The following is a 15,893-nucleotide window of genomic DNA, read 5'->3' on the forward strand; positions in this document are numbered from 1 at the left end:
TTGGAAATTCCTGGCACATCAATGCATCGGAGGTGCCGTAGAGGGCCATCTGGGCTCAAAATGAGGAGACGTGCTCCATTGGATCGAAGCCGTCGTCATATGTCTCCAATGTCGATAGCCTGAAGTTGAGGGGTACTAGCTTATCTTGTACTTCCTGATTGAAAGGAGACTCGCCCGAGCCGCCTTCACTAGAGTCACTCCACGATTTTTGAAACTCGCGCTGGAACGCGTGCAAGTGTTGGTTAACACGAGACAGTTGGGCCCTAAGTGAGTCGTCCGTCGAGTCAGACGATATGGTGTCAGGCTCGAGATGAGGTAGCGCGGCTCAGTAGGGTGTGGGTATGTTCTACCTAGGAGGACCTCTCGGGTCAATCGCTTGCTCTCGGGCTTCCCCGATCCCGACCTGCTCCCCACTCGGGGGCTGCCGGGTCGGGTCGGTCGGGGGTGTCGCTAGTCGTACGATTTGGGGAATAATTGGAGCGAGCATCTGTATCATGCCTGCCATGGCCTGCACTTGCTTGGTCAGGCTAAGGAACGCCTCGGGTGTCACGGCCGAGAGCCTTGTGGTGAGCCTTGGGTGTGACAATCATGGGTCATTGAACAAACGCCAGTAGCGATCTGGCGTCGAGGCCGGGATCCCCCCGTCTCCGGGGGTGGGGAGGGCCTGACTTTCTGGCTCGACGGAAGAGAGGTTGGTCAGTGGTTCTCTCCCGGGGAGAACTCCTGTCAGTTGCTCCTACGATATGACCCTCCTTCTAGCGCTAAAATGTTAGTGAACAAAAGTACCGTGGTTGATGAGTCAGCACGGTTAGGTCTGTAGGTCGATGTCGGGAGCTTCTTGCGGGGTGGGTAGGATGATGAGGTGGTCGCGCCCTCGAGAAGGAATGTTGGCCGACATTGGTCGGGATCCAGGCCAGCTCATTGCTCTCCTTTGTGCGATGGAAGGTGTCTCCTGGGTCGAGACGCTCGCTGGTCGGGAGTGGCCATTTCAAAGCAACTTGGACAAGAGTTGAGCTGGCGGAGAAGGATGGGCCCTTGTGAGAGGATGTTGATCCGAGTTTCTCAGTTTGCCAACCCAGGTGCTGTTTGTGGTGGGATGCATCTCTCCGACTCTGGGATGAATGGCAGTGCATCCTTGTGTACTGGATGGCAATTTCCGGATTGAGGCGCTCGCCGTTCGGGAGTGTCTGCCTTTTTGCAAAATGGCCTTCGTCGGGTGCTTCCTGACTTTGGCCCCTCCGACGAGCAAGTCAGTGGAGTATTTGATATTGAGTTTTTCTCTTCCCCTAGCCGGGTGTTAGCCAGGGGTTTATATACTATTATGTGAGGATTGGTTGCGCCTCGGTTCGGTGTGACCGTTGACCTTTGTGGGAGGGGACGACTTTTCTGACGAACTGGCATCTTGGGGGATGCCAGAGCGGCATCAGATGACATCGCCCCGAGCCCTCGGGATAGTCGTGTCACATAGTGTCTTTGTACAGAACCTGGCTTGACGTGCTGTCATGGACAAACTTCGAAACAGGATGTTTGATGTAATGCTTATGTATGTCCGTGTCTTTTGGTATGTTCATGCTTTGTACAGCATGTAGAGGGATGGCCGAAGGCTTAATAGTCCCATTTTAGTAGGGTTGATGGCCGCTTTAGGCTTGTAAATAAAGGTTGTGTCATGTGGACACGTGTGAGAGATTCTCGGTCTGTAATGGACCATTTTACCCTTTGTTGTGCAACTGTTCAGAGCTTGTAAAGTCTGTTTGTAATTTGCATTGTCTATGAAGTGTCTTTAGAGATGTTTGCTTGTGGATCCCGAATAAGGCATTTTCTCTAACCCGTTCTCTCTCTTTTGTGGGTCCTAAGGGACATGAGAGGCTTCGGGGAGGCTGACCTTTGCGGACGGACACGCAAGGGTGCCGCACGACTTAGGCAAAACCAGCTAAGTCTGTGACAGATGGTATCAGAGCAGGACAAGTACTCATAGAAACACTTAGCATGCAAACGTGGAGGACCAAGCGGGGCTACATTGAGGGCAGTCAGCACACACGCGACCATTTGGGGGAAAACGGGCATGGAGATGTAGGGAAAAGGAGTCGCTCGGAGGAGCGGGCATCTGACATTGGTATTCAGAGGAATGGCCAACCCTTCGCGCAAGAGGCACCATGAGAACAGGCAAGCTTGGAAGAATGCAGAGCGCACAAACGTTGGGATGGTTGAGTTTAAGCTACAACTCAACGTTGACAACTATACTTGATGGTCCTCAAGGCAAGCGAGGCGCTTGGTAAAGGATGAGACCAGGCAAGGTGGAATGAGTTGCTCAGCAATCGAAAGAGTTGTGCAAAGCTCACAGAGGTGAGGGGAATTGCTAACTCGAAGAATTCGGTACTCATGCATGGGCTTGTATGCGGACGATGGAATGTTCGCGACTATCCCAAGGCGACTGAAACTCGGCGCCATGGAGCATTGAAACTTTCTCTTCGGCATGTGAAGGATACGTCCGTAGGAGGCTGAAGTGTGCAATGAGTTCAGCATGTTGCTAGGCCTTGAGTGGTGCAGCGGAGGCTGTATTGACATGGAGTCGCAATCTAGCAAGTGCGTTTGCAGGAGGCAGAACAATGCACAGTTTGTTCAGCAGATCACAGTAGTCCAAGGGGATGGTGGTCTCCGAAACGAAGAGAGATGTTGCTCCAACGGGACAGTTATCCAGGAGGGATAAGTCTTGGCTCTCCAGAGGGAGAATCATGTGGGATGGACCTCACATGTTGAGGAGGAGTACCTCGACAAACAACAACTCCACGAAGCTCAATGGACTGAGCAAGCGGCGAGGAGTTATCGCATGATCTCACTCAAGAGAATGCATTGGTGGATGCATTGCGAGATCAAGTGGGGGAGCGACCCAAAGCAACACAAATGAAGGCACACTTGGAGTTGATATGGAGATCGGACTCAAGGGAGGGCTGACCCGTGGAATGGTGGGCGCGAGGGCCACCATCGACTCAATGCAAAAACGAGGAGCAGAGCAACTTGGGTGTAACTTGGCGAAGTACCCAAGCCGCATGAAGGGAGCCAGCATAGAAGTTGGAACATGGAGCAGAGGCACAGTGCTTTCCTTAGATAGAGGTCAAGGACATAAACTCTTGTAGAGGCAAGAGTAGAATCATGTTGTTCCATGGGTCCATCATTCTGACGGAGCGGACTCATCTTGCATGGTGCCAAAGACGAAAGAAGCTTCTGGGCACATGTATCTTATCTCGGAGAAGCACTTGATGGAGGAACTAAGGCGACTTAATTTGCAGAGGTGAAATTGGGTTCAAAAGGCCTTAGCACGGGGCAAGAGGACTCAGAGGTGGGTACTCTTGAAGAATATGCCACAGTGTTGCCATTCAAGTTGCCATGAAGGAAGTTGTGCGTAGCGGAGATTGTGCTGGTAGGGGCAGAGGCCCAGGATCCAGACAATGGTGCACAAATTACAGTGAAGTCGGTGGACTTCGGGAGCTACTAAGCGACGGACTGTCCTAGAGCGGTGCTTCATCTAGGTGTGACCCAAGAGTGGGTGGATGAAGGTCGATTGCCAAAGGAGCGAACAAAATCGAAGGTGGAAGAGACCCTGCGATGTATTGGCAGAGGCCACACATAGAGGGTTCACAATTCGAGTTTATTCCACAAGGATCAGAATGCAATGGAGATGTCACCAGGAGGCGACATGGTGCAGTGGATCGTGGTGGAATAGTTCGTGGCAATGCGATACACACGACATAGTCCTGTGAGGGACTAGATCATACGGAGGTATGATTGGAAGCTACTGGAAGCTCCACTTCGGTGAACAACATGACGGCAAGAAGGGCTATGGATTCAAGGAGTAAAGGCTATGGTACCGTAGAGGCGGGTCTTCCGTGCGTGCATCGAATTTTGCATCGGATGAAAGCCTTGGTCATCAGCATATGGGGGCTATGTTCCACTAAGGGAAAAGTTCGAATGCAAGTACCAGTGAGTTCCATGGGAGGGACTTGATCATGCAGAGGTATGATCGAAGCAGTTGGAGAGTTGGACTGCTCCAGAGCTCATATTCGCTTAAGGGAGCCCGGCAAGTCAGAGGACAAGGTTGAGTAAGCGAACATTACTACCAAGGAAGCTAAGGAGAACAGAATCGGTGCAAACCCTACAACGTGATGGCAGAGGCCATGCATAGGAGTTGCAGTATGTCTTTCCATCGACCAAACAAACTGCTTGGAGAACACAGAGGTATTGAAGCAGGGGGTCGAAAGGGGTGAGGAAGCGACGACGAGTCCAGAGGGACTTAGCTATCCAAAATCAAGCATCAATTAGAATAGAGGTGGACTCAGAGGAGTGCCATAGAGGCATATCTACTGATTGTGAAGAAAAGAGATGCAGATGCGAGACGACGAATAGTAGTGCCATGGGCATGGTAGCGCCATGGTACCACAGAGGCGGGACTTCCGTGAAAGTCATTGATCCCTTGCTCTCATGGAGGGAGAGCGCTTGGTTGTGAAAGGGGCTGAGGAGGTGGAGCATACAGAGGCAATCTCCAAGTACCGAGACAAGGCTGAAGGGCAGAGGCCGAGGAAATTCGTAAGACCGGTGTCAATGAGCTTCTCATTAAGATAGCCGAAAGTGAAGGACTTCGGGTCATGCAATAGTGCATAACCAAGGAACGAAGCAGGCAGTACGCGGTGCTGTACCTTTGCTACTCGGTGGAGTAGGCGACAGGGTTGATGGAGAAGACGGTACAATCCCAGAGGCGACCAAATCTATTAGAGAATTACTCCAAGTTGGGGTGAAAACTTCCTACATTTTAGAAGTTCGATGGCATTGAGAAGGTGAATCACAGTAGCTAACTCAATGCAAGGAGTGCAAACACTCAAGTGCTTCAGAAGTGTGAGCAAAGAGCAGGCGAAGGCCAGTAATCAGCTCGATGCATGAAGTACAACCTCGAGGAGGCGGGCGAAGTCAAGTAACCTTTGCCTTCTCAACCCTTAAGAGAATAGGCGAAATCAAGTACCTTAATTCTCAACCTTTGCCTTCTCAACCCGCAGGAACCAATAGGGATCAACATAACTCAGCCAACCCCATACTAGAGTTAGAGTCATTGGTGAGTTGAAGCAGCATGGTGGATCAAAGGTTCGACGACTCAAAATCAGCAGCGGAGAGCAGTTGGGAGCCAGGAGGCGCATTGCAGCTGGAACAGAAGATTGAAGACTCAGCAAAGGCGAGGAGTTGCAGTGTTCACAAAGGCTTCGACGAGGACGTCAAAGGAATAAGTGGGGGAGAATGTCACAGACAAACTTCGAAACAGGATGTTTGATGTAATGCTTATGTATGTCCGTGTCTTTTGGTATGTTCATGCTTTGTACAGCATGTAGAGGGATGACCGAAGGCTTAATAGTCTCATTTTAGTAGGGTTGATGGCCGTTTTAGGCTTGTAAATAAAGGTTGTGTCATGTGGACACGTGTGAGAGATTCTCGGTCTGTAATGGACCATTTTACCCTTTGTTGTGCAACTGTTCAGAGCTTGTAAAGTCTGTTTGTAATTTGCATTGTCTATGAAGTGTCTTCGGAGATGTTTGCTTGTGGATCTCGAATGAGGCGTTTTCTCTAACTCGTTCTCTCTCTTTTGTGGGTCCTAAGGGACATGGGAGGCTTCGGGGAGGTTGACCTTTGCGGACGGACACGTAAGGGTGCCGCACGACTTAGGCAAAACCAGCTAAGTCCGTGACAGAGTGCCACGAGGTTCTGATGACGTGTGGCATTAGATTCTGATATTAGTTGGGACGTGACGTGTGACGTCGATGATGACTCATCTAGAAGCCAAAATATGCATATGCCATATCACAATCACTTAAAAGATTGCCTCTATTATAAAATATGAGATTGCCTCTATCATGATCTTCTGAGATGATCTTCTACCATTTTGCAAGCCTAAATGGATACCTCAACAAGCTAATCCTCTTCCTTTTATCGCTTCTCGGCCTTCCCCCTGAGCCCGTTCGTGATTCAGCTGTGTTGCTTTGTGTCCCTTTCCATGTTTGGATCTCTAGCTTTGATGCTTCTGAAAGCCCAGCGATCCCGCCTTCCGGCCTCGGTGCGTCGACATGCTGTTCATGCCGACGTCGGCTCTGACGGTCTCCGGACTCGCCGCTGTCGAGATGGAGAACCTCTCCGGTGCTCAAATTGTCGTCCTTTCGCTCTTGATGTTTCATGGCGGCAAGGTGTTCGTTACTTTGCTCGGCCTTCTGTTTGGGAGAGGGAAGCAAGACGAACCGGGGAGCTCTGCCGGCAGAGTGGATTCAGCCTGCATTGAGCTCGAGTCCGTCGATCCCTCCCAAAACACCATTGACCGCATTGAGTCGGGGATAAGTCCTGCGGCGGCCGGCGGCGACGAAAGCTCTGTTCGATCTCTGGGATATGTAGTCTCTGGCTATGTTGCTATCTTTCATCTGATCGGCACCTCGTTGCTCCTGGGAGCACGAGGCATACTGAAGACGAAGGGCATCGATGTCTTCCTGTTTTGTCTATCTGCTACCGTTTCATCGTTTGCGAATGGGGGCTTGATCGCTAGCAACGAAAACATGGCCATCATCAACAAGGACCCGGTCGTTCTCCTGCTCATGATCGCTCAGGTTCTGGGAGGCAACACGGTATTCCCTCTGTTCCTGAGATGGGTGATACGGGCCTTGAAGAAGCTCACCTGACGTGACGAGTTCAAGTGCATGCGCTTCAGCACGGTGGGAGCTCAACTCAGTCCTCTGCTTCCAAAGTCGGAGACTTCGATGCTGTCTCTCACGGTCATCGGGCTGATGACTGCGCTGCTTGTGCTCTTCTGCGCCGCGGACTGGAACGGAGCGGTGTTCGACGGATTGAATTATGTGGAGAAGTTGGTCAGTGCATTGTTCATCGCTGTGAACTCCAGGCACGCTGGTGAGAATTCCATCGACTGTTGCCTCATCTCCCCTGCAGTTTTGGTGTTCGTCATCGTCATGATGTGAGTACTTCTGTTCCTCTTTGCGTGATATCTTTCCTATTTCATCATACTCTTTGTAATTATACTGATGCCATTCTGGTCTCCAGACATCTTCGCTCTTCCATGTCCTTTTCCTTCATTGATATAAGGATGACACAAGCTCCGATGGTCTCAAGAAGGAAGACAAGAAGAAGTTTCACAGCTTTCCTACATTGCCATCTTCATCATTGCCATTTGCATCACCGAGAGAAGGAAGATGACCAGAGATCCACATAACTTCAGCACATTGAAGTTAATCTTCGAAGTGATCAGGTAATCTCCCGTCACAATCTTTAGGTAGCTCTAAGCACCATGAGAATGATCACGAGAATCGACAGAGGTTTACTGCAACTGGTGATTACAGTGGCTACAGGAATGTTGGGTTTGCCAACTGGTCATAGCTGCTGGAGGTTGCTGAGATTGCATCCGCAAGCTTATCCTGGCTCGTCAAGCTCTATGGAAGGCTGAAGAAGTTTAGTGCAGGTGATGGCAGAGCATGGAAGCTTTACTGAGCATGCGATTAACTTGCGAGCTAATAGTTCTTGCAAATACCCATAGGAAACCACCAGAGAATGAGTTTGGATGCTGATAGAATTATTCATATATAATCAAAATTATCAGATATTAGAAAAAAATTACGTTGGAAAATAAATATCAGATTGAACGAAAGGCTTCTTTCTTATATACAGACATCAAAATGGCAGAATAATTTCCCAGAAAAGAAGATAAACCAGAGAGGTCCGATCTAAGAGTTCACAGATCTCAAAGCCACAGCTGTTTTCCGATTTAAGACGAACAGAAATAACAAATAGATTTCTTTGACCACCGGTTTTGCTAGTTAATTACAACACTACCTGCACTACCACAAAATTACGATTCTGCCCTTCGATCGCCGCCCCACCGCACCAGGACTTCGTACCCGTCCGCCGACCTCGCGGCGAAGTCGGCCAGCGAGCTGACGGCCACCGACATCCCTGCACACAGCACCCTCCTGGCCATCTCCGCCGTCGCCATCGCCGCTGCCGCCGCGGCGTCGTCTCCCTCCCCCTCCTCCTCGGCCGCCGCCCTCCCGCTCACCGACCCGATCCCGGCCGTGAAGAAGTCCAGGCCGTCCACCACCTGCGCCTCCCCCACCGACTCCAGCAGCCGCGACCACTGCACGCACAGGCCCAGCACAGCCGGCGCGCCACCCGAGGGCCGCGGCGGGGAGAGCGGGGACCGCGCGCCGCCGCCCCCGGGGTCACCGCAGCGGAGTGCCCACCCGGCCAGGGCGCGGGCGTAGGCCCGCTGGGCCGCGACCCACGCCTCGAGGCACGCCCGCCAGTTCCGGAGCTCCGCCTCGAGCGCCGCGGCCGCCCGGGGATGCCGTGGCTGCGGCGCCGCGTCCTCCGAGCCCTTCCCGGCGGCGGCGGTGGACGCGAGGATCAGGAGCTTGGCCTCGTCTATCGTGCGCTTCTGGATCCGGTGACAGTCCGCGGTCGTCCTCCACATCTTCGCTAACCTGCACCGCGGGGCAAAGGAAGCAAGTTGAACGGACGTGATTCAATGTCTTTTTGATCCAACGGACAACCGCTCACCAGCATCAAGCAGGTAACATAATAAAGAAAGAAGTGCCCACCATCTTCCTGCCTAAGCTTTTCAAGAATCAACTACACACTCTGTGGTCCCAAATTCCAAAATTTTTATTTTTATTGAATGATGCAATTTTACATTATATAATGAATGCTAGATGTAAATCACAAAGAAAATAAGGATTAAAAAAAAACATGAGGTCGCAGATCTTATCTGCATGTTATAATTAGAGAAGATAAAAAAGTGAGAGCTTTTACTTTGGAGCAGAGCATCAGCTGAACGCATGGCATCATTACTTCCATTACTCTTACCAGCAGCTTTATAGTGATTAAGTTGCATCACTGGAAGGAATCAAACTGTACCTTCATGAAAAAGCTATGCCATACTGTTTGACTGCCTGATACACATGGTCCAAATACTGGCGAATTGATCGACAATTAGTTCATTTATTTCTAGTTCCTTGTCTGCTGCACATCATTAGACTATGTCATCAGCTTAATGCATGCTATCATTACTTCGATTACTGTCCAATGGCTTTATATTGACTAAACTATGTTATCGAAAGGAATCAACTGAACCTTCTTTATAAAGCCTTTTTATAGTTTGACTGTTGATGATATGCATGTACAAGGGTAAAGTGAGGTGGAGTATCATATTATTCATTGTGGAACATGCATGTTCTTTGTTCTCTATGCTATAGACCATTGAGATGTGAAAAAATCTGTTTTAGTGCACACAATATGAATGTGATTGATAGCTTGTCATATCAATGCTTGAAACCTTACCTATGTGTAGGTTCCAAATTCTAAATCTTCATAGGAGCATGTTTAGCCTATATCTACATTGACTTACGCACCATAATTGTCCAAGAATTCTATCTTGTGATATTATACTGTGCGTGTTGTTTGAAGAATCAAGGGCCCAGACATGACATGATGAGTTTTCATAGCATATGAGCATCACTTCAGTTAAGGCAAAAATATGAAAATGGTGGTGCTCTTTAGAAAATAAGCCACTCGAGGACATGCAAAGGACAGAAAGATGTGTTTTCTACTATATTTTTAGAAGTTACCATTATTCAAATGATTGTAGCATTTTAATTCTGGGAATTGCATACTCATCAATAAGCACAGATTTATAGATGGGCAGAGCAAGATAAGAGTAAAAATTAGCCTTACATGTTCATGCAATGAAAGTTTTCTTCTTCATTTCAAACAAAGTAGTCATTTGCTGGTAAATGATCCAATGATCACTTGTAATATTAGAATGACAACATGTTCCTAGTTTGCACTCTTTTGATATTAATCTGAATCTTATTCTAGCCATTTGGGAGGACATGATAGAATGAGAGTAGTTCTCTGAGAAATTAATTATCTTCCAAATTTAGGAAAAGATAGTTCAGGGTCTCCTTATCTGGAGAGAAGTTATGGAATGATGTAAAGGAAACTTGAGAGGTCAAGGCTACCTTTATTGAAGGGTCGGCAAAAAGACCTATAAGGAGACCCTGGAAATACAGGACTCTGGAAATAAAGGACTCATAATTTTTCTGCTTGAAGAAAATAAAGAAAAAAGAGATGGTGTTCCTAACAGGACTCTGGAAATACCCTTTAAGTACTTCTAACATAAATATATTCTGATGTCTAATCATCCAAATGGCTAAATCATCTTCTTGGTCATACTAGTCTAAATGACAATGGTCTAACATGAAAAAATACATATGCTTTACTAAACTATTTTATCAAATAGATAAAGTAAAATTTTAGAGCATACCCTTGTAGTAGCTCGATCAGCTGCGGATGCAATTCCTCATCCCGCAAAGTTTCTATTCTTTTTGACACTGACTCAACTGAATGTATAGAAACTTTTAATCGGGTATGCAGATCTCTTACGACTGCTCTTGTTTTTTCAACAGCAGAAGGCTCTTCACCATGCACATCTTGGTTCCTCAGTTGCATGTATTTCTTCTCAAATGCAATTCTTATCCGCTCTCCAGCCTGCAGCAACATGACACATTGTTACGAATTACACTAAAATGCATTTACTCTTTGCCACTAGTTAGTTGGAACCAAAAGTCTGCTTGCCGAAAACGATTACCTTAACCTCCTCATATAATTTCTTCTCCCATTCATATAACCTATCCAATGTTGATTGGTGGCTCCCTGATATCATGCAGGATTCCTGGGAATAGTCACTGCTGCTTTCATAACCATCATATCCTGAACTGGGAGCAGCATGAAAGAACCTAGAAGACGACGAGCGTGATGATGCAGACCGGAATAAAACAATTGGGTTCATCATTTTAACTGCAGCAGAAATGCAGAACATATAAATTCAAAATAATAAGAGGTACACATTTCAAATTCAGAACTCAGAAGCATTTCATATCATGATTCTTTTTCATGTTATCAACCCAACAAAGACCACTATAATGACTTGATGGATGTACCAGCAATTTCACTAGAAGTTGATGAGTACTGGGCTCGGCTTGCTTCCAACAATACTGAAACCTCATGAGCACAGTCACAAATCCGTATAAATTGGCACTCAATGTCTTTCATGATTTCTGTCATACTTGTTGGTCTTCGGTTTAGATAAACGGTAAATCCAGGGGTTTCTTCTGCAGACTCTCTCTTTCCTACCACCTCCTTCTCTTTAGTTATTTTAATTTCTATGGCATCTTTTGTTTCTGAGACTTCAATGGTCTCCAAATTCTTAGATTGATGTTCCTTCACCTCACGCTTTTTACGATTTTTATTTTTGGTTCCTGAAGAATTTTCACCTGCATCCTTTATTCTAGTATGTCCCGAATCGACTTCATGTCTTTCATTCTGGATTTCTGGTTGCACACACTCTTCTTCCCCTCTCGTTCCTTCTTCTTCCAATTCTGGAATTCCTTCTTCTTCTCTAACCTGCCTTAATCCTGCTATATCATCATCATTAATCACCTGATCAAAACTGCCCTGGTATGCATATCCATATGTATCCAGCGAAGAGAAAGGATTCCAAAATGAGTCCCACTGTGAATTTCGAGGTGACGCCGGCGGGTAGCTTGGCCTATCATAAGTTGAAGAAAAGAATGAAGAGTTTAATGGTGTGGACTGTGTGGCAAAAAAGTCATCACTTCCATAATGATCCATAGGGTAATAAGAGTTAATTCTCACTGTTTCTGTTGGCTGAGGACACTCTTCAACAGATACCGAAGTACTTCCTCCTGATCTCAAGTATCTTGCAATATGTAAAGTGCTTTCCCTAGACCGGTTTTGTGCCTGTGCCGATGCTGAGGACCTAAATGGAACCCCGATGATTTTCTCAGGCTGGTTTAGTGCTGATGCAGAGGACTTGAAGGGAATACCAATGATTTCCGGGCTTAATTTCTTCACAGGCGTGAATGGCGGTGTCGTGAATGAATCTGAAAATGAATCATAGTGTTCATGTCCGTCAACAAAATCAGATAGCGCGCGGGAGATGCGCTTTAGAGACTGAATATAAGCGATGTGCCCGGAGGCAAAGCGGATCCTCTGCTCGATCGCCTGTTTTATGAAATTTCGTCTATCCTTGCACATCTGAACAGCTTCTTCATCTTCCAACCTCGAAGCAGAACATCCCATCTTGAAGGTTTTCTATGAATTCTTCAGAACCGAATCATAACCATATTGACAGAATGGAAGCAGATGGTTGTTGTCGAAACTCATAGGATTCTTCAGTGCTGTTCCACATGTAAGTAGTCAGAAGAATTCCACACAGTCATCACTGCATGGTGGTGGTGAAGATCACCAGAGACATAACATGAAATCTGGAGCTCAGTTGAACTCCCAAACTATATGTGGAAAGATCAATTGAACTTACAGCAAGTGGAGATGACTTCAACCTCTTTGGAATCCTTCTCTTCACCTTATCGAAAGCTGACAGCTCTAGATTAATGCAGAAAATTTTGCCAGCAGTAACCCTTGTCCAGACTGAACTGTGAGAGGAAAATAATTTGGTTAGCAAATTATTCTCTTGAAAGTAGATGTGGTAGCAGAAGATTATGTTGGAACGTTCATGTGTGTTTTGCTAAAGCAAGTGAGAGAAGATGCCTACGTAAGCGGAAAGAAGAATGCAAATTTGAAGAGGGGGAAAAACACGACACAGAAATTGACAGTCTGAAACATGATGAAATCATGCTGAAGAAACTAAATTGTTACCGGAAAATAAACTCCCCCAAAAGAACAAAAAAGAAGCAAATGTTTAGTATCCCAGCAACCTGAGAAGCAGACATGCATGTGGTAAAGAAGATCACAAGATGCTGTTGATGCAAAAGCAGATCTCCAGAGAGAAGTAAAAGAAGATGGGAACTACATGACCGAGAAGTAAACCACCATCCACTACTAGGAACCAGGAGGCCTTTCTACACAGCAAACAAGACAAAATGTGCAGGAGATCTCCATGGAGCAGGAAGAGAAGCTGGCAATCACAAGCAAAATGTTTCAGAAAAGAAAAGGCAGTATTCTTGATCTGCCTTTCAATTTATCCAAAAACCTGACCTGATGAAACACAAAGAAGGATTCCAAATCACATGAGGGAAAAGGACAAAGCAGTAAAGCTTGACATTAAGACTCTGAATTGTACAGTCAAGCTTCAAAGCAGAAGCAGAAAAATGACAAAAGATCATAAAGATGAGCAGCAGAAGCCCATTCCATTAAGCGGAACACATTAACACCCCCAGCTGTTCATCTCCCTAAAAGAAGTAAAAAAGAAGCAGCATGAGACCACCACCAACCTCGAAACAAAAACGTTCTGCAAACATGAATAGAATCCAATTCTGATGCACAAGAGGGCTGCAACTGTGCTGGTTCCTTCGCTCAGGCTGGAAGCACAACTCTTGATCTCAGAGAGAGAGAGAGAGAGAGAGAGAGGCAACGGTCAAATGAGCTAAAGTAGAAAGAATTGAAGCAGAGAGGAACTGAGCGCGTTTAAAGAGGAGTAAGGGCGGAGAGTACAACTTTATTCCTGAAACTACACCCTTGGAGTGCAGAAGAATTACAAAGAGAGCCCAACGACACATAATTCATCCCATTTGTCCCTTTTGATCTCCCCAGTGGAGCGGCGTACAATTTGGTGGAAGCAATGAATGAACTCAATGGCCCTACCATGACAATGAGAATACTACCGATGGGTACAGCATTCGGTGAGATCCAAGAACATGTCATTTCCACACTCATCCCCCCTCTTTACCAAACAAATAAACTATTTTTTTCTAAATTAAAGTATATAAAAAAAAAACATATGAGTCATTATGATTAATCATCTTCAGCCACTCATGATATAAATATACTTTAAATTTTTATTATGATTATAGGTGTATTAAGAATTTAGGATACATATTTTGAACTCAAACTATCTAATATCAAACATGATTAAATCTTTTTTTTTATAAAATAAATATTAATAAGAGGATATATACTGATAAATATATATATGTTTTAAGTTTTAAAAAGGATGGATATATTAAAATCTCTCACCCACTACTACTATTATTAATATCAACATCATTATCATTTATAATTCCCTTTTCCAACGAATTTGACCGGTCGCTGGAAGCGTTTGAAAGATTGGGCAAACAGGTAATTTGGTGCCAGGGAAAAAGAATGGTGCTTTAATTGCAGAAAAGCTGGGACATAAATGTGGGATTAAGAAGGCGAAGACACAATTAGCAGCTCATTAATTATTATTATTAGGATTTGAACAGGGGATTAGGAGGCTGGAATTTAAAAGGCCAAAAGTAACATTCGAGTCGGCTGGAAAAAGCAAAAGAGAGAAAGCGAGTAGGAAAGAAAGAAAGTAAAAGATTCGGGCCCGTTTTAGAGCTCTTCCTGATGCCTCGATCTGCGAGATTCTTCTCTTCCTTCCTTCCTCCCTGCATCATCATCCCCTTCGATCTATCAGCAGCAAGAAGAAGAAGAAGTGTGTTTGGGTGGGGGGGGGGATTGCGTCGTGGCTGGTGATGAGCTATGCGTCGTCTTGAGATTGTTGACAGATGATGACCCTACGAGAAAAGGCTGCGGGTTGCTTGGATTGTACATGGTAAAACCAGGAACATTATTGGCCTATGACATTGTCTTGCTCATCACTGGACTCCACAGGAGACAGTGTGTGTGTGTGTGTATAGGTTGGCTTGTTTGTTCCATTCGCCATGCCCAGTGGGGGCGTGCAGGCTTTTAGCTTGGGCGATGTACAAGCTGAGAGGAGACACCTCCTTCCGTCTCAGGGAACACGAAGAATCTTAAGATTCTTCTTCGGGGACCGGCAAACGCATCGATCTCTCCATGTCTGATCTCACAGCCGCTTCTTCATTTCTCGTGTTCATTAAAGATCATAACCAAAGAGAAACTGAAGCTCAAAGGGGGACAAACTGCAACGACACCACCTTCAGCTGCATTCAAGTTACGAAGAACAAGCGATCTGGTCGTCTCCTCGGCCTTTGTAAAAGCAGCTTCAACTTTAGGTGAAAGATAAGATCAGCGAGGCAAAGCAAGCTCCCCAAAACTAGCATGAAAACCATGCATGCTTTCTTCATGTCTCTACTACCTTACCATCTCATCTTCTCACGTTGTGAGACACTTGAATTTGGTACCAGCAAGAACATTGGTTCTGCTCGGCTCAACTTTTAACTCCGATCGGGTCAATTCATTTCTGACTGTGTCACCTAACGATCGATCGGCTTTGGAGACAACAGACTTCATTCAAGCAGACGTTAGATGGAGATTAAGCCTAGGCCCGTCTTGGCTGGCTTGCACAGCTGGCCTTTCTTGACTGGCCCATCTCACGGGGACCCGCTTGCAACCGGGCCCCACACGGGCTGGTCCGCAGGGCATCACCAACAGGCAATTAGGAAAAAAAATAATCCATATAAAAGAAAATAATTATCAATAAACGAAACATAGAAGCCAACTATTTCTAACCCATCCGAGAGGTGAAAGCTTTGGCTTTTGTTCCACCGTTACGAGTGCAAACCCATTTATTTGAGAGCCACTGAGAACAATCAATCGATGGGCACCAAAAAGTAGCCTCGCCTAATTAAAAGCTCTCCGTGGCATGTTTCTCTGAGCACCGATGGGGCCTCCAATGATAGGTTGCAGGCGCTGCCGTCACCATCCTCATCTTCTTCTTCTTACTCACTCACTCCTCCTCATCTGCTGGTCCACTTGCCATTTCACCAGCAGATTTCCGCCCCCTGTACACATCCTAAATGTCACGTGTGGCCCGCCAATATCCACCACCGCCGGGGTAAGTCTTCTGCCTCTAGCTTTCTTTCCTCAGCGCCGGTTGATGG

At 46.4% G+C, this 15,893-nt stretch overlaps 1 protein-coding gene and 1 pseudogene across 3 annotated transcripts; one reads left to right on the forward strand and one right to left on the reverse strand.

Moving 5' to 3' along the window:
* The first annotated feature begins 1,027 nt into the window (after nt 1-1,027).
* Nucleotides 1,028-7,521, forward strand: LOC135616346 (cation transporter HKT2;2-like; annotated as a pseudogene).
* A 186-nt stretch (nt 7,522-7,707) lies between these two features.
* On the reverse strand, nt 7,708-13,699 carry LOC135617277 (protein ROLLING AND ERECT LEAF 2-like). Of its 3 annotated transcripts, none has more exons than XM_065117330.1 (6): nt 13,341-13,699; nt 12,428-12,542; nt 11,028-12,287; nt 10,676-10,884; nt 10,352-10,575; nt 7,708-8,510 (listed from the first exon to the last, which is right to left on the reverse strand). In XM_065117330.1, exons 3-6 carry the CDS (start codon nt 12,187-12,189, stop codon nt 7,880-7,882), a joined length of 2,226 nt encoding a protein of 741 aa, XP_064973402.1. In that variant the 5' UTR covers nt 12,190-12,287; nt 12,428-12,542; nt 13,341-13,699; the 3' UTR covers nt 7,708-7,879. The 3 variants fall into 3 exon arrangements, with proteins under 3 accessions (XP_064973402.1, XP_064973404.1, XP_064973403.1); XM_065117332.1 differs by lacking the exon at nt 13,341-13,699 and adding an exon at nt 12,920-13,328; XM_065117331.1 differs by lacking the exon at nt 13,341-13,699 and adding an exon at nt 12,825-13,328.
* Nucleotides 13,700-15,893: the final 2,194 nt, after the last annotated feature.

Source organism: Musa acuminata, chromosome BXJ2-7, assembly GCF_036884655.1.
Source record: "Musa acuminata AAA Group cultivar baxijiao chromosome BXJ2-7, Cavendish_Baxijiao_AAA, whole genome shotgun sequence".
Classification (NCBI taxonomy): Eukaryota; Viridiplantae; Streptophyta; class Magnoliopsida; order Zingiberales; family Musaceae; genus Musa; species Musa acuminata.